Here is a 24,940-nt window from a genome sequence, read left to right as displayed (position 1 = left end):
TTTCTTATTGTGGGTAATAAGTGGGTTAACATTTTTATTTTAGCACAACATGAAAAAAGTGAAAGGGTCTGAAGACTTTCCGAATTCCCGATATACTGTGTGTTACCATCCCCCATAAAGCTGCTGCCTGTTACATTTCACTTTCTATAGGAAGCAGTATGTTATTTTGGATCACTTGCTGAGTGCATAAATATCCAGTTGAAAATCCAGTGGATCCAGTGTCTGAGTTACCTGCCGTACAAATATTGAATTTAGATGTTGCATGTGAACATTGCCCACCATGGTGTCACCAGGCAGTTTTGGCATTCAGGACACTAGAAAATCTAGATGATAGTCTCCATACTAGTATTTATTCAGCTTTCCTAGAAACAAATACAATAAAGAAACAGCTGAATATAGTTTGTCACTTGGTAGATGAGAACCATTCAAGGACCTCTAATTACTGGGAATTTCTGACAGGGATATAACTATAGAGATGATAATAATGACCTGCACCCTGTGGATGATACATAACCTGCTCTTACCTTGCCATATCTGGTGGCGAATGTTCCAGTAAGTAATGAGTGGAAGATGATAATCGTCTCATCCAAATCCCACACGAAGACGCGCTGTGACAAGAGAGAGGAGCACATTTTATTACAGGGCAGAACATGTCCGTTATATAAGGCCAATAAACCAGAGCCCACTGATGCTGCATTGTCACTGAATGTCCTACATCACACTGAACAATCATCAGCCTCGCACCTCACCAGTGTGCATGTAGCAGGATGACCAGGGAATAGCACCAAAACCAAATAATAGGACTCAGCAGAGTCATTACTGAATTCTTTACTATCCTCCAACACAAATGCTATGAACGTGCATCACATTATTAATATTTGTAAACCATCATAGATCTATATGAGTGCGGATCTATAGAAGGTGCAGAAAGAGCATGCGGTCACACCAGGGGCCTTGTGTGTAAGAGTCAAAAGACCCCATTAACAGCACATAGTGTTATAAGAATACAGGTACTTAGCTGCAGCCCTAACACTAACAACCAATAAGACACCTCTTTTCTGAAGCTGTGACCCGGTAGTATACTGCAAAAAGGGGTTAAACCTGTGACTATTATGTAGTTTCATTGTTTTCTCCAGTGATGGCTGCATATGGGGTTAACAGGCGCCGTATGGGGATAGTTGTTAAGAGGGGCTACTCCATCCATCCCTCTAGTGATGCTGTTGCTCAGTTTAGTGAGGAGAGAGAGAGAGAAGCAGCAGCATAGAGCAGCAGGGAGCACCCAACCCAGGATACAGGAGGAGACAGTTCCAAACACCAGCCTCTGAGAAAGAAGGGAACATTAATTCTGGATGGTTAAGCAGCCATTACAAGGGGATTGTGCTGGATATAAGACTGTGGAGATAATGCACATTTAAGGCTCTATAGCATGTTTTTATGGGTTACAAGCTTCCAGCTCCCAGGCATATGCTAGAAACAGACTGCTGGACTGTTTAAGGACTACACCCCGCACCTGACATTGTAGTGCCACTTATTGATAGAAAGAGAGATAGAATTGCATCCCTTGGCTGAATTAAAGAGAAAGTACAGATATATTGGAAAACTGACTCAGGAATGGCCCATCTTTGAAGCTCAGGACCATAAATAAGGATTCCTTCCGTCTGGATTTCTCCCTGGATTCTACTAAGTTGTGTCAGGATATTGAAACAAGCAGATGAGATTGATACTGGCAGCGGCGCACCACACAAGTTCCCACGATAAGTGGAGATTAGATGTACGTGCAGCACTGTATCATCTGCTGGATTCACCCTGGGGGAGATCACAGTGTATCCTCTGCATCTTGTCCCCTCCTCTATCTGCAGTCCTGGCAGAAGCTTCTTGTGTTGGCCGGCGGAGGAATCCACATTACTTTTATCTAAAGGTCATATTAGGTGCAGTCTTTATAAGGGGAATTATACAAAACCGCAGCAATACGTTCTGAATATTCACTGTGGACCTGTGACACGACCTGACTTACAATACATACAGTCAGCTATAGCTTGACAAAGTCACATCAGTAACATCCAAGCTAAAACTGTCCTGTCTGACCATCTACGTGTGAGACTAATAGGCCATTAATCCTCCCACCAGGTACAGCCAGCACCATCCAACCAGCGTCCATCTACATCTATCATGATGTCTGATTAACAATATGTTGTGAGGGACCAGACCACAGGATGGTAGGAGAACTCTGGCATGTATGTGGTTAACGGGCCTGTAGTTGCATAGATCATATGTCCACAGGTAAAAAAAAATATTGTTTTTTCCTGCCGTCTTCACATTTGCTGCCAAACTCACTACAGGACATTTATTTAAATTCATTCAGGGCTTTTCAAGACATAATGTATTTAGATACAAGAATCCTTTGTGAGGCAGCCAATTTTTCGGTAAGCTAGTTTCAAAGTTTTGTCCTACAGAAAAAAACTAAATAGCCATGTGGAAAAGGCATTAGAGGAAATGGGATTAGTCTGATGCAATGACAAACTACCTCGCTCCACTCTCTATTGTCTCTGAAGCTGATAGATTGCGCTGCATCCCGGTTTGTAGATCTGGAGGAAAGTCTTGTAATAATTGAATAACTGCAGCTACAACAGAGGCAGTAAAGTGGACTAGTAAGGAGGCTCCCATGGTGGCGCCGCCACTTTGGGACTTGCCACGCTCGATCATAAATAGGAGCTCGCTGGTTATGTTCATGTGGTTGAATTTTGTCATTGCCTGTTGTCTGGTCTTTGAGGCTGATCTTAACCCATCAGACCTTCCTCTACAGTCTATAGTAAAGGACTCGTCCACTATGCATGACCCTAACCCATCAGACCTTCCTCTACGGTCTATAGTAAAGGACTTGTCCACTACTCATGACCCTAACCCATCAGACCTTCCTCTACAGTCTATAGTAAAAGACTCGTCCACTATGCATGACCCTAACCCATCAGACCTTCCTCTACAGTCTATAGTAAAAGACTCGTCCACTATGCATGACCCTAACCCATCAGACCTTCCTCTACGGTCTATAGAAAAGGACTCGTCCACTACGCATGACCCTAACCCATCAGACCTTCCTCTACGGTCTATAGTAAAAGACTCGTCCACTATGCATGACCCTAACCCATCAGACCTTCCTTTACGGTCTATAGTAAAGGACTCGTCCACTACGCATGATCTTAACCCATCAGACCTTCCTCTACAGTCTATAGTAAAGGACTCGTCCACTATGCATGACCCTAACCCATCAGACCTTCCTCTACAGTCTATAGTAAAAGACTCGTCCACTATGCATGACCCTAACCCATCAGACCTTCCTCTACGGTCTATAGAAAAGGACTCGTCCACTACGCATGATCCTAACCCATCAGACCTTCCTCTACGGTCTATAGTAAAAGACTCGTCCACTATGCATGACCCTAACCCATCAGACCTTCCTCTACGGTCTATAGTAAAGGACTCGTCCACTACGCATGACCCTAACCCATCAGACCTTCCTCTAGAGTCTATAGTAAACGACTCGTTCACTATGCATGACCCTAACCCATCAGACATATCTCTACAGTCTATAGTAAAGGACTCGTCTACTATGCATGACCATTTTCCATTAGTCCACTGGCAAACCAGTTACCTATCACTGGGTGATGCGGGGTGGAAAGTAAAATCAATCTGAACACCAAGGATAGACACACACATGCTGTTTGCAGTTGCTTTCTGCTCTGGCTAATGGCCTTGGTTCCAATCTGGGAACAACCCACTAAGTATTACTATAAGAAGAAAGCACATTGTGTCATCTGCTGATATCCTGTAGATCTTACAGGCTGCTAACCATTCTAAACCCAAACCATCATTCACACTGGCTTTAGATACTCGATCTTTGAGGTTCTAATTTACATAGATAGTAAAGTTATGACAAGGAAATCTAATCACAGAGTCATCCAGATCTAACCAGGTCCAAGTCTATAGTGGATAAGAAGGGGGATCGCGCAGGAGATGGAGCCTCTGTCTTCCCCTGCTGAACTTGCCAGACATTCCAATACAAAGTCAGTAAATCGCAACCCATTAATTGTTATTGTACATTACTGACATTGCTTTGCATCCCTTCTAATCCGGAACATCTGGCAGGCTTTGGCACCAGTCTATTACAAGTTTACAACTGTTTTCGCAGGCAGAAAAATGCCCACTCAGAATCTGCTCCTTGAAGGACCCATCAGTACTCTCATCTGCACTTGGAGAAATAACTTGCAGGAAGGAAGCCTCTTAGCTAATTTATGTAAGACCAGGAAGAGTCATTACAATCTGATTCCATACAACCTGTAATGGGGGGAAGGGGGGTCATGGATCAGAATATAGGATAATGCTCAAGGAGGAAAACAATGTTCTTTGTTGCATCTGTACTTGGTTTACTTTTTATCTCACTTTCATAGCTTTTCTGGATATAAACAAAACTTTAATCATCGAATACTGAAAAATTATGCAGCTTTCTAATTTGCCTTATGTTTTAGTTTCTCATAATTTTCAAAATCTCTGCTTGCGAACACTCTACATCCAGAGACTGATCACGTCTGACAACGATGTGCATTACTCTCTGACACATTTTAACAAGCCCTAAACTTGTGTTAGTTGGACATGATCAGGACAGAGTCAGATGTGTTCAGGTAGATCCTTATGGAATATGTGGATGGGACTGTTCACATAGGCATTTGATGGTTGTCACATAGTTACATAGTTAATACGGTTAAAAAGACATACGTCCATCAAGTTCAACCAAAGGATAGGTGGGGACATGAATCCCAGAAGGAAGTAAGACTCAGATTTCTACACGTTTTCATAAGCATTAATGTTTTTTACTTTTAAGAATTTGTCTAAACCCTTTTTGAAACTGTCCACTATTCCTTCTGTGACCACCTCCTGAGGAAGTCTATTCCACAGATTACCAGTTCTTACAGTAAAGAAGCTTTGATGCTTCTGGAGACTGAACTTTTTCTTCTTCAGTCGGAGGCAGTGCCCCCTTGTCTTTTGAGCACATTTTACATGGAACAGCTTTTCAACGTATTTTTGGTATGGCCCATTTATATACTTGTATAGGTTAATCATGTCCCCCCTTAGACGTCTCTTCTCAAGACTAAATAAATTCAGTTCTTTTAATCTTTCTTCATAACTAAGACCCTCCATGCCCCTTATCATTTTAGTCGCTCTCCTCTGTGCTTTTTCCAGCTGCAGTGCGTCCTTTCTATGTACTGGTGCCCAGAACTGGACTGCATATTCTAGATAAGGGCCACACATGGTTGCACATCCTGCATTACCTACCTCAATCTCATTGTCTACCGCAGGGGAAGGGTCGTTGTTTCGTTTGGACCTTCCTCGTAACTTCACGTCAGAGCCTCTGTGTTGCCGGTCAGTTTCTGAATCTTTTATTGGTGTGGAGGGACCATTGTGAGTGTTATAATCTCCTGCAGAGAAGTATCAGGACAGGGTAAATACAGTTTACAAATGTGGACATCTCTATACTGAGGTCTTCCTTAAGAATGAAGTAAGACAGGAGCATGTCTAATCCCATAAACTGGTGAAAACCTCGAAGTGTACTTGATGAATTCTGTCTTGAATATCTCATTGCACAATGATCTATAATACAACACACGCCCATATGTGCATCCGGTCAGGATGGATCGCTTTACATGTAACCATGTACTCACCTGACAGTGACTCTGAGCTCTGGTTGGAGATGTGGTGAGATGTTTCCTGTAGGGAGTAGGTGGTGGTGGGGATGGTGCTTGGACTGATGTTGTTACTGGGAACATATGGGGAGTTGTAGGATGTGCTATAGTACTGTGCGTATTGTCCTTGACTAAAGCCGGGATATGATGAATATTCCTTAAATGAAATTGAAAGAATAGAGTCTCACATTAGGGATTAGGGATTATGGATTGTTTTGCCTGCTCAATTTGGATGCATTGGGTGAATGGCCAAATTCGAGATTTGTTTTTGCAAGCTTAAAATTACAGTTCTGATCAGAAAAACATGACTGGTTATAAAGTAAATTGACTACTGTCTGCCCCTCACCTGATGTAGACCACTGAAGGTGCTGGCGTTAGTCAAACTATTGGCCCCCTGGTAGAGTCCTGAAGGACCTGGAGGAGAACAACACAATCTTACATGATTCCCTGCAGATGATTACCACACTGCCCAAAGTTTATAAAAAAAATGCATGAATAACTCCCATCATTCTCACTGTGTCTTGTACATGAAAAATGAAATCTCTTACAATAATAAAACCATAATCCAATGTACATTATGTTGATCTTATATTCTAGTAGCTGGTTATCTTCATATGAACATAGTGAGCTGAGGAAGGGATTATGGGATTCTTCAGGATAGCGGAGGATCTGGGGCACACATCCCATTATATCTGAATCACATTTTGCACCACCTACTGGTTACTGTGGTCTCTAGCTCCGCAGGGATCCACTTGCTGCAACTTCAAAGCATGATTAGCCTGGAACTGGAGGTGACCTCACTTTTAAGATTCTCCTAGACAGGACCCAACAGAGCACAGGGAGGAAAAGGGAGACTATCTGAAGCTGAGATGACCTGCACATGATATGGGTTGGGGAGCAGAGAGACAATGCACTGGTCAATGGAATCTGCAGATAATCATGATTTGAGTCGAGGTGCCAGATGATTTAGGGTGAATTTACTTCCTATTTTGTAAAGTAATCATTTGTGATCCGTTCTCCTACTACTATACTAATGGATATAGATCCCAGCTCTGAGATATGATGCTCCCAGGAGACAATAACCCATCCTAAGAGACATTCTTACTGGACTGAGTGTCTTTTCTTTGCCTCTTTTCCCCTAAAATCGTGTTTATTTTCATTCGAGATGCTGGATTAGCTGGGGAATGAACAGCTGAACAAACGCTGGCAGCCAAGGGCAGCCACAGATCTCACCCACAGCCACGAGGCTCTGCTGCCATTTGTAGCCTCAGTAAAGCAGAGAGAAATGCAGGAGAGGACGCTCATTATGGGGGCATCTATTACACTTTACCCCAGACAATGAGTCTTATAAAAGCCCCATTGTCCCCCGGGCTGGTGATAATGTGCTTCTCTATGGTTTTACGATGCTGGCAGGAACTGCACCGCTCTGTGCAATTACCAGTATTTGTGCTTGGCAGAAGAAATCAGCCCCGTATTCAGTAATAAATCCGTCATTCAGCACAGGGATAAGAAGTAAAAGGGTTTTACTCAGAATGCCTGCACATAGCGAGGTCAGCACATATATACATAAATACGTGGAACATCTGATCGCAATATAATTTATTACCATTATATTCGGTTATATCCGACAACTTCTCAGTCATGATATAGAAGCTGGGTGTCGGAAGGAAGAATAGTACACTGCTCAAAAAAATAAAGGGAACACTTAAACAACACTATGTAACTCCAAGTCAATCACACTTCTGTGAAATCAAACTGTCCACTTAGGAAGCAACACTGAGTGACAATCAATTTCACATGCTGTTGTGCAAATGGGATAGACAACAGGTGGAAATTATAGGCAATTAGCAAGACACCCCCAATAAAGGAGTGGTTCTGCAGGTGGTAACCACAGACCACTTCTCAGTTCCTATGCTTCCTGGCTGATGTTTTGGTCACTTTTGAATGCTGGCGGTGCTTTCACTCTAGTGGTAGCATGAGACGGAGTCTACAACCCACACAAGTGGCTCAGGTAGTGCAGCTTATCCAGGATGGCACATCAATGCGAGCTGTGGCAAGAAGGTTTGCTGTGTCTGTCAGCGTAGTGTCCAGAGCATGGAGGCGCTACCAGGAGACAGGCCAGTACATCAGGAGACGTGGAGGAGGCCGTAGGAGGGCAACAACCCAGCAGCAGGACCGCTACCTCCGCCTTTGTGCAAGGAGGAACAGGAGGAGCACTGCCAGAGCCCTGCAAAATGACCTCCAGCAGGCCACAAATGTGCATGTGTCTGCTCAAACGGTCAGAAACAGACTCCATGAGGGTGATATGAGGGCCCGACGTCCACAGGTGGGAATTGTGCTTACAGCCCAACACCGTGCAGGACGTTTGGCATTTGCCAAAGAACACCAAGATTGGCAAATTCGCCACTGGCGCCCTGTGCTCTTCACAGATGAAAGCAGGTTCACACTGAGCACATGTGACAGACGTGACAGAGTCTTGAGACGCCGTGGAGAACGTTCTGCTGCCTGTAACATCCTCCAGCATGACCGGTTTGGCATTGGGTCAGTAATGGTGTGGGGTGGCATTTCTTTGGAGGGCCGCACAGCCCTCCATGTGCTCGCCAGAGGTAGCCTGACTGCCATTAGGTACCGAGATGAGATCCTCAGACCCCTTGTGAGACCATATGCTGGTGCGGTTGGCCCTGGGTTCCTGCTAATGCAAGACAATGCTAGACGTCATGTGGCTGGAGTGTGTCAGCAGTTCCTGCAAGACGAAGGCATTGATGCTATGGACTGGCCCGCCCTTTCCCCAGACCTGAATCCAATTGAGCACATCTGGGACATCATGTCTCGCTCTATCCACCAACGTCACGTTGCACCACAAACTGTCCAGGAGTTGGCAGATGCTTTAGTCCAGGTCTGGGAGGATATCCCTCAGGAGACTGTCCGCCACCTCATCAGGAGCATGCACAGGCGTTGTAGGGAGGTCATACAGGCACGTGGAGGCCACACACACTACTGAGCCTCATTTTGACTTGTTTTAAGGACATTACATCAAAGTTGGATCAGCCTGTAGTGTGTTTTTCCACTTTAATTTTGAGTGTGACTCCAAATCCAGACGTCCATGGGTTGAAAAATTTGATTTCCATTTTTTTATTTTTGTGTGATTTTGTTGTCAGCACATTCAACTATGTAAAGAACAAAGTATTTCAGAAGAATATTTAAATAATTCAGATCTAGGATGTGTTATTTTTGTGTTCCCTTTATTTTTTTGAGCAGTGTATAAGGCGAGTGGATATCATGGACATCTGATCACATTACTATCATACTATATTGTGATGTCAGTAATGGGGGCCAGGGCTGTGACAACCTCTTAGTCATAATACAGAGGCTGGTTGTCGGAAGTAATAGATGGAATAGCTGTTACTATAACATAAGGTGTATGTGCTCCATGTAAGTCTGATCATGATGTCATTATATTACATCATATTCAGTGATGTCAGTAATAGGGGGAGGGACTGTGACAACCTCTAAGTCACGATACAGAGGCTGGTTGTCGGCAGTAATACATAGAATAGCTGTTACTGTAATATAAAATATATGGATTTAACGGATGCCTGATCATGATGTCATCATATTACATTATATCCAGTGATGTCTGTAACAGGGGGCAGGGCTTTGACAACCTCTCCACCATGGAGGCTGGTTTTTAGCAGTAAAAGATGGAACAACTGTTCCTGTAGTATACCATGTGTGAATCAGCACCAAGCATTATAACTGTACCCAGGAGCTTCTATACGCTGGTGTTTCTGCACTACCAGTGGCCAAAAACTATGTGAAACACGTCAGAAGCACAGAGTCAGTTTTAAGAATTGTGTTTCTAATTAATGAAAAGAACAGAGATTTCAGTGATTGCCCGTGTGACGATAACGGCAGCCCCTGGAGACAGGCGCTCAGCACTGAGTACATTCTGTTAAGATGCTGTGTGATTCTGGACGGTTTCCACCCTGGTAATGACAGATAGGAGCAGGCTGCTTCCCCTCTACATCTCGTTCTCACTGGGCTGTGCCTCGATATAATAGGAGTAACAAAGCGAGTCATTTATCTTCCGGCCGGCTCCCAGCACACGGCTGCATACATGTCCTTCCTTACATCACAGTGTGTGTAACATGTTACTGTCAGCCCTAAAATCCGGGAGATTACATATGGTTAATCATAGGTCAGTACATGCTGCATGCAGTCGTTACAAACATACCGCTATATATGGTACCGTATAAGGTACTGGAGCTCTACAAGTATATAAAATAATGGAGCTCTGTGAGTATATACAGAACTGGAGCTCTACAAGTATATATTATACTGGAGCTCTATGAGTATATATGGTAACAGAGCTCTACAAGTATATAAGATAATGGAGCTCTGTGAGTATATACAGAACTGGAGCTCTACAAGTATATATCATACTGGAGCTCTATGAGTATATACAGTAGTGGAGCTTTACAAGTAAATAAGGAAAAGGGGCTCTACAAATGTATAAAGTACTGGAGCTCTACAAGTATATAAGAAAAATGGGGCTCTACAAATGTATAAGGTACTGGAGCTCTATGAGTATAGAAGATAATAGAGCTCTACAAGTATATAATAAAATGGGGCTCTACAAATGTATAAAGGTACTGGAGCTCTACGAGTATAGAAGATAATAGAGCTCTACAAGTATACTGTATTAATAAAATGGGGCTCTACAAATGTATAAGGTACTGGAGCTCTATAAGTATATATGGTAATGGAGCTCTACAAGTATATAAGATAATGAAGCTCTATCTGTAAATACAATGCTGGAGCTCTACAAGTATATAAGAAAATAGGGCTCTACAAATGTATAAGGTACTGGAGCTCTACGAGTATAGAAGATAATAGAGCTCTACAAGTATACTGTATTAATAAAATGGGGCTCTACAAATGTATAAGGTACTGGAGCTCTATAAGTATATATGGTAATGGAGCTCTATAAGTATATGAGATAATGAAGCTCTGTCTGTATATACAATGCTGGAGCTCTACAAGTATATAAGAAAATAGGGCTCTACAAATGTATAAAGTACTGGAGCATTACAAGTATATAAGGTACTGTAGTTCTATGAATATGTATTGTACTAGAGCTGTAGGAAAATATACAGTACTGGAGCACTATGAATATATATGGTATTGGAGCTCTATAAATATATGGCAGTGAAGCTCTACAAGTATATACTGTGTCAGAGCTCTAGGAGTATACACAATAATGGATGTCTACAAGTATATACAGCACTGGAGTTCTAGGAAAATATATACAGTACTAGAATTCTATGAGTATATATGGAACTGGAGCTTTAAAATATGCGATCCCCATCCAATCTGAATAGATGAATGTCAGAAAATCCCCAAATTCAGGTTTGCAAACCTTGTGGCATCATACCCAAGAAGACTGGAGGCTATAAACGCTGCCAAAGGGGCTTCAACTAAGTCCTGAGGACAGGGTGTGAATACCTATGTCAATGCAATATTTTAGTTTTTCCTTTTCAATAAATTAGTAAGCTTTTGAACATTCTGTTTTCACTTCATCTTTTAACAGAAGGCAACAATATATAACAATATGAAAAAAATTAAAGGGTCTGAAGACTTTCCAAATTCATTGTATATATATGGTAAAGGCGCTCTATGAGTATATACGGTACTGGGGTCATATGAATATATATATAGTACTGGAGCTCTAGGAATATCAGACTGTATGAATATATATGGTACTGGAGCTCTAGGAATATCAGACTGTATGAATATATATGGTACTGGGGCTCTAGGAGTATATATAGTACTGTGGCTTTATGAATATTGTGACACAGTGAGAGGTTTGGTCTGGGAAAACAGGTATTTTCCTCCCAGCATGTGCTGCTGGGCTGATTTACAGCCAGGTGAGGTCAAATACCGAACCAGATTTTAAATGCCGGTCCGGGTTTTGGCAGCATCTGGTTGTCCTTAAATAGGCAGCTGGGCTCAGAAGCCATGTCTCTGTGTTGGGATCTGGGAGCCTTGTGTCTGGATGAAGGCTTGCTACCTGTTTGGCGTGTAAACTGTACAACTCAATTGAAAAACAAACTGAAATCTTTTAGGTAGAGGGAAGAAAATATGTATAAATAAAATAAAATGGTTGCATAAGTGTGTATACCCTTAAACTAATACTTTGTTAAAGCACCTTTTGATTTTATTACAGCACTCAGTCTTTTTGGGTATGAGTCATGAGCATGGCACATTTTGATTTGGCAAGATTTGCCCACTCTTCTTTGCAAAAACACTCCAAATCTGTCAGATTGTGAGGGCATCTCTTGTGCACAGCCCTCTTCAGATTACCCCACAGATTTTCAATCGGATTCAGGTCTGGGCTCTGGCTGGGCCATTCCAAAACTTGAATCTTCTTCTGGTGAAGCCATTCCTTTGTTGATTTGGATGTATGCTTTGGGTCGTTGTCATGCTGAAAGATGAAGTTCCTCTTCATGTTCAGCTTTCTAGCAGAAGCCTGAAGGTTTTGTGCCAATATTGACTGGTATTTGAAACTGTTCATAAGTCCCTCTAGCTTAACTAAGGCCCCAGTTCCAACTGAAGAAAAACAGCCCCAAAGCATGATGCTGCCACCACCATGCTTCACTGTGGGTATAGTGTTCTTTTGGTGATGTACAGTGTTGTTTTTGCGCCAAACATATCTTTTGGAATTATGGCCAAAAAGTTCAACCTTGGTTTCATCAGACCATAACACCTTTTCCACATGCTTTTGGGAGACTTCAGATGTGTTTTTGCAAAATGTAGCCTGGCTTGGATGTTTTTCTTAGTAAGAAAAGGCTTTTGTCTTGCCACTCTACCCCATAGCCCAGACATATGAAGAATATGGGAGATTGTTGTCACCTTTACCACACAGCCAGATATTCCTGCAGCTCCTTTAATGTTGCTGTAGGCCTCTTGGTAGCCTCCCAGACCAGTTTTCTTCTCATCAATTTTGGAGGGACGTCCAGTTCTTGGTAATGTCACTGTTGTGCCATATTTTCTCCACTTGATGAGGACTGTCCTCACTGTGTTCCATGGTATATCTAATGCTTTGGAAATTCTTTTGTACACTTCTCCTGACTGATACCTTTTAACAATGAGATCCCTCTGATGCTTTGGAAGCTCTCTGTGGACCATGGCTTTTGCTGTGGGATGCGACTAAGAAAATTTCAGGAAAGACCAACTAGAGCAGCTGAACTTTATTTGGGGTTAATCAGAGGCACTTTAAATGATGGCAGGTGTATGCTGACTCCTATTTAACAGGATTTTAAATGTGATTGCTTAATTCTGAACACAGCTACATCCCCACTTATGCAACCACATTATTATTTTTTTTTCCCTCCACCTAAAAGATTTCAGTTTGTTTTTGAATTGAGTGGTACAGTTTATAGGTCACATTAAAAGGTGGAAAAAGTTCCGAAATGATTTATCTTTGTCTCATTTTTTTTACAGCACAGAAACCTGACATTTTAACACGGGTGTGTAGACTTTTTATATCCACTGTATATATGGTACTAGAGCTCTATGAGTATGGGCTGTATGTATATATATATGGTACTGGAGCTCTATGAGTATATACGGTACTGAGACTGTATGAATATATATGGTACTGGAGCTCTACGAGTATATAAAGTACTGGGACTGTATGAATATATATGGTACTGGAGCTCTATGAGTATATACAGTACTGGGACTGTATGAATATATATGGTACTGGAGCTCTACGAGTATATAAAGTACTGGGACTGTATGAATATATATGGTACTGGAGCTCTATGAGTATATACAGTACTGGGACTGTATGAATATATATGGTACTGGAGCTCTATGAGTAAAAGTATGAATATACTGTATATGGTACTGGAGCTCTACGAGTATATACTGTACCGGGACTGTATAAATATATATGGTACTAGAACTGTATGAGTATATACAGTACTGGGAAAGAATGAATATATATTCTACTGTAACTTTATAAGTATATACTGTACTGGGACCTTATGAATATATATGGTACTGAACTGTATGAGTATATACGGTACTGGGGCTCTATGAATTTATACGGTACTGGAGGTCTACGAGTATATATGGAACTGGAACCAACTGCACACTCAACACACTTAAACAGGTATCACACTAGGCTTATAAATGATAATAAAACAAATACACATAATAACGATGATATACTGTATGGCGGCAACATGCAGACTATAAAACACCATGCACAATGTCTTAGTATCTCCATTCGAAAACATGCATCAGAAAAAAACATATTGCTGTATTATTTCTGGAAAGAATAGGTTGAAGGAAACCGAACAAGCGGAGTCCTTACAGCCGAGTGGGATCTCACGCACCATTATTTGTGAAGCATTAATTGTACTGTAGGACGTGTGATTTGACCCCTTACAAATGAGGCCTCCATATACCCGCAGGACTTTCTCTGGGGCTTAAGATTCAGCTATGCCGCCATAATCTTAGACTAAATCTAATGTAAACCATATGTGCTGTAAAAAGACGGAAAAAAGAGACTTATTTTATGGAGAGTTTGCTTTTATGAAGCAAACCTGGAGAGATTTTTTTTTTTTTACTCGTCGATCAGTGAATGAATATTACTATATATTAGTAAGGGACCGATAGCCGCACGCTAATTGCTACATGTCAGACCTTCTTCTACCATAAATCCACCATATGCATGTTATACCTGATAGCCACATCATTACTGCTACATGTCATATCTTCTCCTACCATATATATCCTCCATAGGCATGTTATACCTGATAGCCACATGATTACGGCTACATGTCATATCTTCTCGTACCATATATATCCTCCATAGGCATGTTATACCTGATAGCCACATGATTACTGCTACATGTCATATCTTCTCCTAACATATATATCCTCCATAGGCATGTTATACCTGATAGCCACACAATTACTGCTACATATCAGATCTTCTCCTACTATATATCTACCATATGCATGTTCTATCTGATAACCACAGATTGCTAGATGTCAGACCTTCTCCTACCATATATCCACCATATGCATGTTATACCTGATAGCCACACGCTGATTGCTACGTACATGTCGGAACTTCTACCATATATTCACCATATGCATGTTATATCTGATAGCCACATGCTGACTGCTACATGTCAGACATTCTCCTACTATATATCTACCATATGCATGTTATACCTGATAGCCACAGATTGCTAGATGTCAGACCTTCTCCCTACCATATATTCACTATAAGCATGTTATACCTGATAGCCACACGCTGATTGCTACGTACATGTCAGACCTTCTCCTATCATATGTCCACCATATGCATGTTATATCTGATCCACATATCCATCCAGATATCTAGTTGTATGCTCTTCTACATGCACTACTTTATATGTTGCCTTCTCCCCTAACATGAAATGAGCGCATCTTACTGATTTGATGACTGTTTTGATCATTTTTATCATTCAGAATAGAATTATCTGGGAATGACAGACATGTCATTACCAAGCACCGCCATGTATCAGATATCCAACCTGCGGTGATGCTGGAGCATCTGCTGCCATGGCTTGCAGGTAGGGAGGGGATGTACTATGGGGTGCCTAGAGATGAATGTGCTGTTACAGAGCAGCGTTATTCATGTGTCCGGCTGCGCCTCCGCTACACATCATAGCCTCCAATTCCGAAGGTCGAGAGAATTTCTCCTGAGAGGATCCCCCACCTACAGACGACGCTGCAGCTGAGGATCAGGTTGTCCTTGCCCAGTAAAACAAGTCAGATGTCGGCTGCGTTGGCCGGGAGATGTTTGGGGAAGCTGGCGCACTATCAATTACCGCACATTGCATTTCTTTAACACACAACTGGGCTTCACTAGATCAGATCTGCAGCCACCGTGGCTGTTTTGCATTACTGTGAGGTCACAGGTTAAATACAGCAGAAGCAGAGGAATTTTTTCCTTCAGTTTCATTTATTCAATGTGCCTGACTGAGGGCTTTGCCACAACACGGGCGCTCACAGGAACCGTCGGGTTAAGTAACTTGCTGAGACCCGTAAAGTTAGTGTCAGGGGCTGATTTTCAACGGAGACTTCAATTCTCTGGCCGAGGAGACGCATCGCTGGCAACGAGACCACATGAGGACGCAGAGCGCTAAATTTGGGAAAAAGTACGAAGGCTTCATTGTTCATGAACTAGAAAGGTGAAGACAAAAAGGTCTGACCTAAAATGGTCTAATATCTGGCTTCAATCTGATTACTGCTTCCAAAGGCTATAAATCAGTAGATTTGCACAGTATTTGTCTTCCTTATGTCACATTGATATTCTATTACATAATGTCTTATCGTCCGGTCACATCCGGAGCTGCAGTCACAATTCTGCTTGTTTGCCCTTCGATAGTGGTTCATCTATACTCTGCAAAATCTTCTGACAAAACAGATTAGCTTTAACTGTTTAATGGACATCCTGACCTCCCAACGATGGAAAAAAAAAAAAAAAAACACAATCAAAATTGTGACTGCAGCTCTGGAGGTAACTGGAGTATAAGCCACAATATCAGAAATGGGACCACAGCACCTAGCTGTAACAACTGTTCTTTGTACTCTCCCATGATGTACTTTGTTCCGGTAAAAGGAAACCAGTGCAATAAAAATGCAGCAAAATGCAGCTCTAGTATGACTAAAGTATGATATGAATAAGCATTATAATATATATATATATATATATATATATATATATATAATGTATACCCAAGATGATCTGATTAGAAGCACCCCCACCCCTGCTGTGCTCAGGGAGAACATGTCGCACACTCTATATGTGATCCTTTGGGATTTCCTGTATGAAGCCGAATAGTTTACATATGTTTTAAACTTCTAAATATGCACAAGACCGTCCCCACCCAAAACTTCCAGAGCAGAATTTGCCCTCATCCCCACCCCCACGAAAACCGGAGGAAAAAAATTACAACGTCTTGATTGAATTAAAGCCTCTGTGCGCCTCGGCATGCATAGTAAATGCAGGCGGTGACCCCATCAGGATGGGCCCCCCTCGACCTTCAGTGAGCTACCACCCAGAGACACTCACAACTCTCCAATATCACTGAGAGAGGCGCAATCATATAATATACCAGTCACCGCTCTAAATTGTACTGTACTGGATGTAGACAGCCAGTAACCCATAAAATCGTAAGTCCTGGAGTTGCCCTCTTCTGTCAAGTTGTCAAAATGTTCATCATATGTTTTATAGTAATACCTGTACCTGGGTGGCGAGCAGAATTTCTATGATTACAGCTCCGGGAGTTGATACCCAGCTTTTCTCGACACCTGAAGGGCAAAATCCTGGAACAATACCGCACTTGCCGGATCCAGCATTCATTTCCATAGAGATGTATTAATGCCGGTTTTGCGATGTGCCGGGACATAGGAGGAGCTATTTTTGCTTTTGATCTTTAAATACCAGATCCGTTATTCCAGATGAGACAGATCCGGTATTTCACCGACCCGTCTAACGGATCCGGAAAAAAAAGCTTGCCGGATCCGGCAGGCAGTTCCGTTGCCGGAACTGCATGCCAGTATCAAAAAACGCTAGTGTGAAAGTACCCTAAATGATGGGAACAGCAAGGATGCGTCTCTGCATAAGTAAGCATATTTGCCTTCTACTGTAGGCTCTAGGAGAGATCTATGCAATGTTTTGTGAGAGGAAGCACAAATCTCACTCTTTTCCTGATAGTTTGCTACAATGTATCAGCGCAGGAGAGATCAGTCTTGGAGTCCAGGATTTTATTACAAGACCCGGAGGCTCGTATTGCTATTCTCCTTCTTTACTCTGACCAATAGCAGCAAAGACAAAATATTGAAACATTTGAACAGCCCCTCCCCATAGTCCTAGTATAACAGGCCACACTTCCTGTAAATCCTCCTCTTTCTTTGCTGCTGACCGCAGAGATAAGTACCTGTGATATATGTCTGATTGTTATTACTATTATCTTATGTAGTTTTTTCCCCCTTTTTGGGTTTATGTGATATACTGTTGTATTTGCAGGTTTTGATTTAGGGACTCTTCCCCCCTTTTTTTTTTTTTTTGTCTTGTGCCGTTTATCTCCTTTGGCACAGCTCTAATGACCCTGTTATTCTGGTTCACCCCTATGTACCGATTATCTCCTTATGGGGTTATTATTATTATCCCCTTCTGTCTGTCCCTTCCCCTAGTTGGGTATTGCTTTTGCTTCTGACTGATTTTCCCTCAGTCCCCTTGCTCCCCCTCGGTCCCCCTCCCCCCTCGGCTGCTTTTCGCGCCGCGGCTCACCTCTGATCTTGCCGCCGGCTCTCCTGCTTGCAGCGCTTCGCTCCGCCCGAGATCTCGCGAGATCTCGGGCACTTCCGCTTCCGGTCTTTCAGTGCGGCACTCCGGAGTCTCGGCGCCCCTGCTCTGATCTGCTCCGGCTCCTGTGCATCGGCGGCCTCTCTACTGCCCGGCTCCTACCTCTTTCAGGTTTTTTCTATATCTCTATAGTTCTTTCTCCCTGGCTGGGGAAAATCCTCACCAGCGGAGTACACAGGGTAGGATCCGTTGGCATATTAACCCTATCATTACCGATTAGAGGCAGGCTGTGTTTATCATGCCTAATACAAGTCTCAGTGGGCAGGGCCCTATTGAAGAGGACATCCCTCAGGTTGATTTAACCCCTTCTGGGGATGATGTGATGGCCCCAGCGGATCATTCCCTGGTTTTTCAAAACACATTATCTAATGTGATTGCTGCGGCTATGGGATCAATGACTTCGGTCATATCCCAGTCCATTGCCCAGGCCCTTGCTACCCACCCAGCTGCCTCTCCCACCCCACAGCCCGCTACGGTTTCTAAACCAACCGGGCCAGGGCCTGCCTCCAGAAAACGCATGACTGGTGACGATGCTTCCACCAATGTTGGCGCGCTAGGTCCGCGCAAAAGAGCCTGTACGCGTCAGGCAGAACGTACGCGAAATTGGAAAGGTGCTAGAGCACAGCAGGATACAGCTTCCGACTCTGATGTCGGTTCTGATGAGGAGGCAATAGATGACGCCTATGAGGAGGCTGAGGACGACCCTTCTGGGGTCATAGATTCTAACCCCTTACCCGGGTGTAGCTCCATGGTTTCGGCAGCAGATGTTTTCCCTGCTTCTTTGACAGATCCCTCAGGGGAACCTCTGTTTGACCCGGATTCCCTCCACCACCCTCGGTCGGCGGAGTGGTTGCCATTGGATCATGTATCCAAATATTTGGAGGCCCGCGTGCGTTGCCCCCTCTCCAAAGAGGCGCGCAACAAACTTAGGGCAGAATGCCCCAGGCCCATAGTTCCCAACAGGGTTTGCGAGACTCCAGCGGTAGACCCCAAAATGACCCAATTCCTCACCAAATCTGGGTGGAATCCGAGGAAGGGTTTGGAGTCGGCCCTGCGCGCTTGTCAGGACAAAGTCCTGGACATATTTGGCCCCCTGGCAAAGATCTTCGACTTGGCCGAAGCTGCCAAGGCTGAGGGTAGGCAAGTAGACCCTCTAGAGCTGCGCGAGTGGGTGCAGCGCGCAATTTGCGTAGCAGGAAACGTGAATACGTCCCTGGCTATTGAACGGCGCAAGGCCATCCTTTTTAAAATTGAGCCAAAGCTCTCCAACTTGGCGCTTACCGAAGCAGGTAAGGAGGCCCAGGGCCTGCTCTTTGGCGAGTCCTTTATCAAGGACTTAGGACGTTTCGTCGGTGCTTTTACTGCACTCGACAAAGCCCAAAGTTCAATGAAACGGGTGTTTCATGGTAGAGTCTCTACCAGGGCCGGCAGTTTCAGGGGCCGCCTGTCCGGCCGTGCCCATTTTCAAGCCCGTGGTTCGGGCCGAGGCTCCTTCGCCCAGAGACCTGCATTCCAGGACCAAAGGCGAGAGACAACATCCTTTTTCCCTTCCCGGGGAGGATCCTGGAGACCTAGAGGATACAGAGGACACCCTGGTTCCAGACGTCCCTACGGTAAGACCAATTCCTCATGTCAATTCTTTAACTGTTTGCGTAGGGGGCAGACTCCGGCTCTTTTCTCGAGCTTGGTCACGCATCACCTCGGACCAATGGATTCTATCCACGGTCAGGGGTTTCCATATAGAGCTGACGTCCTCTCATCTACCCATTCCGCCCCCACACCCTGCAGTGCTGTCGGTAGAAAGCCGCTTACTGGTGGACTCAGAGTTATCAGATCTCTTCCGCAAGGGGGCCATAGAGCCGGCACCGGCATCCCCGGGTGCGATAATCAGCAACATCTTCTTGGTGGCGAAAAAAGGGGGCCAGCTGCGGCCCGTCATCAATTTACGCGCCCTCAACGCGTTCGTCATGTACCGCCATTTCAAGATGGAAGGCATCCATCTCCTTCGGGACCTTCTTCAGGTGGGCGATTGGATGGTCAAGTTGGACCTGAAGGATGCTTACCTTACCGTCCCTGTCGAGGACGCGTCCAGGAACCTGCTATGCTTCTCTTGGAAGGACAGGATTTGGCGGTTTACTTGCCTCCCTTTCGGCCTCTCGTCAGCTCCATGGTGCTTCACCAAGCTGATGCGCCCGGCCATGGCCTGGCTGCGCAGTCGGGGAGTTCGCCTCATCGTCTATCTGGACGACATCCTGATCATGGCACAGGACCATTCGGTGTTACTGAATCACCTTCGCTGGACAATGGATCTCCTGTCGGATCTGGGTTTCCTCCTCAATCAGGAGAAGTCCTGTCTCACTCCGGCGCGCGAGATGGAGTTCCTGGGGTTTCTGGTGGATTCCACGGCAGGAACTCTCAGCCTACCACCGGCCAAGGTCCGGTCCATACGGAAGGAATTGTGCAGAGCCAAGTCATCTTCCCAGATCCCTTTGCGCCAACTAGCAAGGATCATAGGCCTTCTTGCTTCATCCATTCAGGCGGTCTTCCCGGCCCCACTACATTACCGGGCTCTCCAACGACTGAAGATCTCCCACCTGCGGACGGGGGCTTCCTATGCGGATTGGATTTCCCTGGACGAGGAAACCAAGGAGGAGCTATCCTGGTGGATCCTGAATTTGCAGGCTTGGAACGGCAAGGCCATTTTCGGTCATCGTCCGGACTTCGTGGTAGATTCGGATGCCAGCCTGTCGGGCTGGGGTGCTCATTGCGAGGGGATCTCAACCGGAGGCGGCTGGTCAGCGGACGAAGCGGGATTCCACATCAATGCGCTGGAACTGTTGGCAGGTTCGTTTGCAATCAAGAGTTTCACGAGAGACACGGCCAAAGCCTGCATTCAACTTCGCATGGACAACGTGTCGGCAGTGCGTTACATCAACGGCATGGGCGGAACCCGTTCCACCATTCTATCTCGGTTGTCGAAGGATTTCTGGGACTACTGCCTGGACAAAGAGTTGATTGTCTTGGCAGAATATCTTCCAGGCGTCCAGAACTTTCGGGCGGATTGGAGCTCTCGATATCTCTCCGACTCCAGCGACTGGCAGTTAGATCCAGCGGTGTTCCATTCCTTAACATCTCTGTGGGGACCTTGCTGTATCGACCTTTTTGCCTCACGCCTGAACACGCAGCTACCACGCTTCTACAGTTGGCGCCCGGACCCGGAGGCCGAGGCGGTGGACGCGTTCCTACAGGATTGGTCCAGGGGCCTGCTGTACGCATTTCCTCCTTTCCAGCTGATTCCCAGGACCCTGATTCAAGTACGCCGTCATGCAGCGGATCTGGTTCTTCTGGTCCCGTTTTGGAATTCCCAGTCGTGGTTTCCTCACCTTCTGGAGATGATGATAGAGACCCCGTGCCTGCTCCCGACATCTCAGACTCTCCTCCGAGGTCCGAATCACCAACCACACCCTCTTCTCCTGGACGGATCCCTGCGCCTGTTGGCATGTCGAATTTCAGGGGACCCTGGGAGGTCCCGGGAGTTTCGGGAACAGCTAGAGTCCTCTTGGAGAACGCTTGGGCCCCAGGAACCAGAAGATCTTACAGATCTGCCTGGGGATCTTGGGATCGCTGGTGCGTGGCTAGGGACTTGGATCCCGTTTCGGCTCCTGTGACGGAGATTTTGCATTTCCTGTCTTCTCTTTTCGACCAGGGTAAGGCCTATCGCACGATCAGCCTTTTCAGGTCGGCCATTTCTGCGTCCCATCAGGGATTTGATGGTACGCCCGCGGGGCAACATCCTTTGGTATGCCGTCTCTTACGGGGCTCTCGGATGTCTCGTCCTCCTAGGCCTAGATTTTCTTCTACTTGGGACGTGTCTTGTGTCCTTTCCTTTTTGTCTTCTTGGCCTCAGAATACAGACCTTTCCTTAAGGCAACTGTCGGCGAAGCTTGTCACTCTTTTCTGTCTAATTTCCTGCAAGCGGGTGTCCGACGTCCGGGCTTTGGATTATGATGCCCGCTCGTTCACTCCGGAAGGGGTCTCTTTTGACATCTCTAGGAGGACCAAGACTCACATTCGTTCAGTCACTTATCCTGCTTTCCCGGCCTCGCCTTCTCTCTGTCCGGTGGAATGCCTTAAGGAATATGAAGCTCGCACGTCACTTCATCGTTCGCGAGAATTTTCTCATCTCTTCCTCTCTACCATTCGTCCTTTTGCCCCAGTGACCACTCCCACGCTGGCTAGGTGGATGAAGTGGATCATGGAATTGGCGGGCGTGGACACTTCTATTTTTTCGGCGCATTCCGCTAGGGGGGCATCTGCTACCTCTTTGGCGGTTTCTGGCGCCAGACTGGAGGACATTTTAAAATTGGCGGACTGGTCCAGAGTATCCACGTTCAGGGAATTTTATTTTCGGCCAGGTCCTCACGTTTTCTCATCAATCATTGAGAATTTATCTTAAACTTTGAACTTGCAATACGAGCCTCCGGGTCTTGTAATAAAATCAGGTGATTTTCCTATTTCATGACGTAAAGTCATGATTTTATTAAAGACACGGAGGCGAGTATTGCCCACCCTATGTTCCCTCCCTATATGTATGTTTATTATTATGAATGATGTTTATTCCGAAAGATATTATTGATTTGTTGTCATACGCATATTGATTTTAACTCTATGAGTTTTTCCTGAGTAGGTTTGTCGCAACCAGTTGATTTTGGATACCATGTCCCTATTGGTTTCTATCATTCTCTGTTTTCACCTTTTCAGGTTGAGACCGGCCTGGTGTGCTGCATCCATTTGTCTACGTCGTCTACAGTTCGGTTCCAGACGATCGTTTGATATGGACAGGACGAGGAGCATCCTGCGGTGTTGTTTACAGTTGTTCCCGTTTCGCTTCCGGACGGAAGGCGGTGGTTGTTCCATGATGTTCTGGGACTCTTGATTTTTCCGGTTCAGTTGGACTTTCGGTCTCGTGTTACAAAGAAAGAGGAGGATTTACAGGAAGTGTGGCCTGTTATACTAGGACTATGGGGAGGGGCTGTTCAAATGTTTCAATATTTTGTCTTTGCTGCTATTGGTCAGAGTAAAGAAGGAGAATAGCAATACTCGCCTCCGTGTCTTTAATAAAATCATGACTTTACGTCATGAAATAGGAAAATCACCTGATTGTCTAGACTGTATACAATAGTAACAAATTCTTAACTGCAAGAAATATTAGATCAGGAGTCAAGATAAGTTTGCAGTCTCTAAATGTAAGCAAGAATTTTTCCATTAACTGACAGCAAGCAGAGATTTTGAAAATGGTGAACAGATGAAACAGAAAGGGGTGTTTCATAGTCTAGTCATTTTAAGGGGTTACAGCCGATACGGGCTGGTATAGGTTTCAGCTATAATTTCTGTCAGTTTTCTGGCGTAAATTGTGATAGATGTGTTAGGCTGAGGAGACGCCCATCCTCCTCTAAGCGCTTTAAAAAAAAAGGTGTGAGCAGTGGAAAATTTCAAAAAGATGCACATTTTTACTGAAAAATGCCACTTTCCGTCTTTTGTACAACAGAAAACTGTCAAACAGACTTCATCAATTCCCCCAAAGTTTTCATTTACTGCGGATCGTACAAAGCCTTTGGAGGGAATCTGTCACCGGGGACCTCTCTATCCAGCTATTTGCATTGACACATAGCCGTGGTTCACCTGATTAAAACACCGTTTTTGTTTTATTGATCTGAGGCTCTGTTCCCGAGTTATGTTACTTTTTTGTAAAATGCAAATGAGGTGCAATGAGGGCGCCACCATTGCTCATCCTGCACCCAAGCTCCACTCCCTTCCGTGGCCAGCCCTTCCCTTGCTAGTGCGATTCACAGGGCCAGGCAGCTAAGGGAGGGGCCGGCCCTAGAAAGGAGTGGAGCTTGGGTGCAACAAGAGCAATGGTGACTCCCTCACTGCACCAAAGGCCTAATTTGCATATTAAGATAAAGTATCATAACTTGGGATTGGATCCTCAGTTCAACAGCTATGTGTCTATACAAAAAGTTTGATAGGTGGCAGATTCCCTTTAACATACAGTTATCTCAGGCGACCGCCGCTACTATATGCAGACTAAAACAATTGCCCTCTGGACGTTTCCAGCTACTGAAGAGTTAACTTCAAGGAGAAAACTATTAGTGATCATTCAGGGTAAATCAACATTCTCTAAGTCAGCGCAAAGCATCCACCACACCGCCCAGGGGCACAGCTTTCCAAATGGCCCCAAATTACTCTGTCAACTGAAAGCAGGAGCTTGAAAGTTCAGAGCCAAAGGCAGTGCACATTCCCGGCCTGATTACTATCTGAAAAGGTAGGAATATTAGGAATCGCTGTTATCCTCTGTGCTGCTAGTACTCTAAAGCCGGGAATGTATTTACTTGCAAAAATCAATTAGATCTATTGTGAGAAATTTGTTATACCCCCTATGCCAGAACAGTGAGGCCGGACTAGGACGGGAGTTAAGGGGAGGCCGACATGATAGGTTTTGGTAGGAAGGGCCGGGCTGGAGGGAGCTGTTAGGTGGGGAGGGGTTAGGAAAAGGGGGTGGGTTTTAGGGTTAAAAAGGTAGGGGGCTGCGTAGGAGCGGGCGCCATTTTGGTTAGAGAGAGGAACAACCAGCCCTCCCTCCCTAGGGTTTGGTTATATATAAAAAGAAAACATTTGTTGAGGGGTTAAAAAGATTTGTAGGGTTACTGAAACATCAACATTGGTTGTATCCGGTGGTGGTGGCGTGGTTCTGGGTAGGGTCGAGATT

The 24,940-nt window shown here is 44.7% G+C and overlaps 1 protein-coding gene across 1 annotated transcript in view; it reads right to left on the bottom strand.

Moving 5' to 3' along the window:
- Positions 1 to 24,940, bottom strand: part of EYA2 (EYA transcriptional coactivator and phosphatase 2) — an 85,380-nt gene that overhangs the window by 24,248 nt on the left and 36,192 nt on the right. Inside the window, 4 exon segments of the mRNA XM_040436904.1 lie at positions 525 to 608; positions 5,329 to 5,471; positions 5,715 to 5,892; positions 6,082 to 6,149. Coding sequence (XP_040292838.1) covers positions 525 to 608; positions 5,329 to 5,471; positions 5,715 to 5,892; positions 6,082 to 6,149 — 473 coding nt within the window.

The sequence above is a fragment of the Bufo bufo genome, chromosome 6 (genome assembly GCF_905171765.1).
Source record: "Bufo bufo chromosome 6, aBufBuf1.1, whole genome shotgun sequence".
NCBI lineage: Eukaryota > Metazoa > Chordata > Amphibia > Anura > Bufonidae > Bufo > Bufo bufo.
Note: the sequence above shows the minus strand (reverse complement) of the source record. Positions and strands in the feature narration are given on the sequence as shown.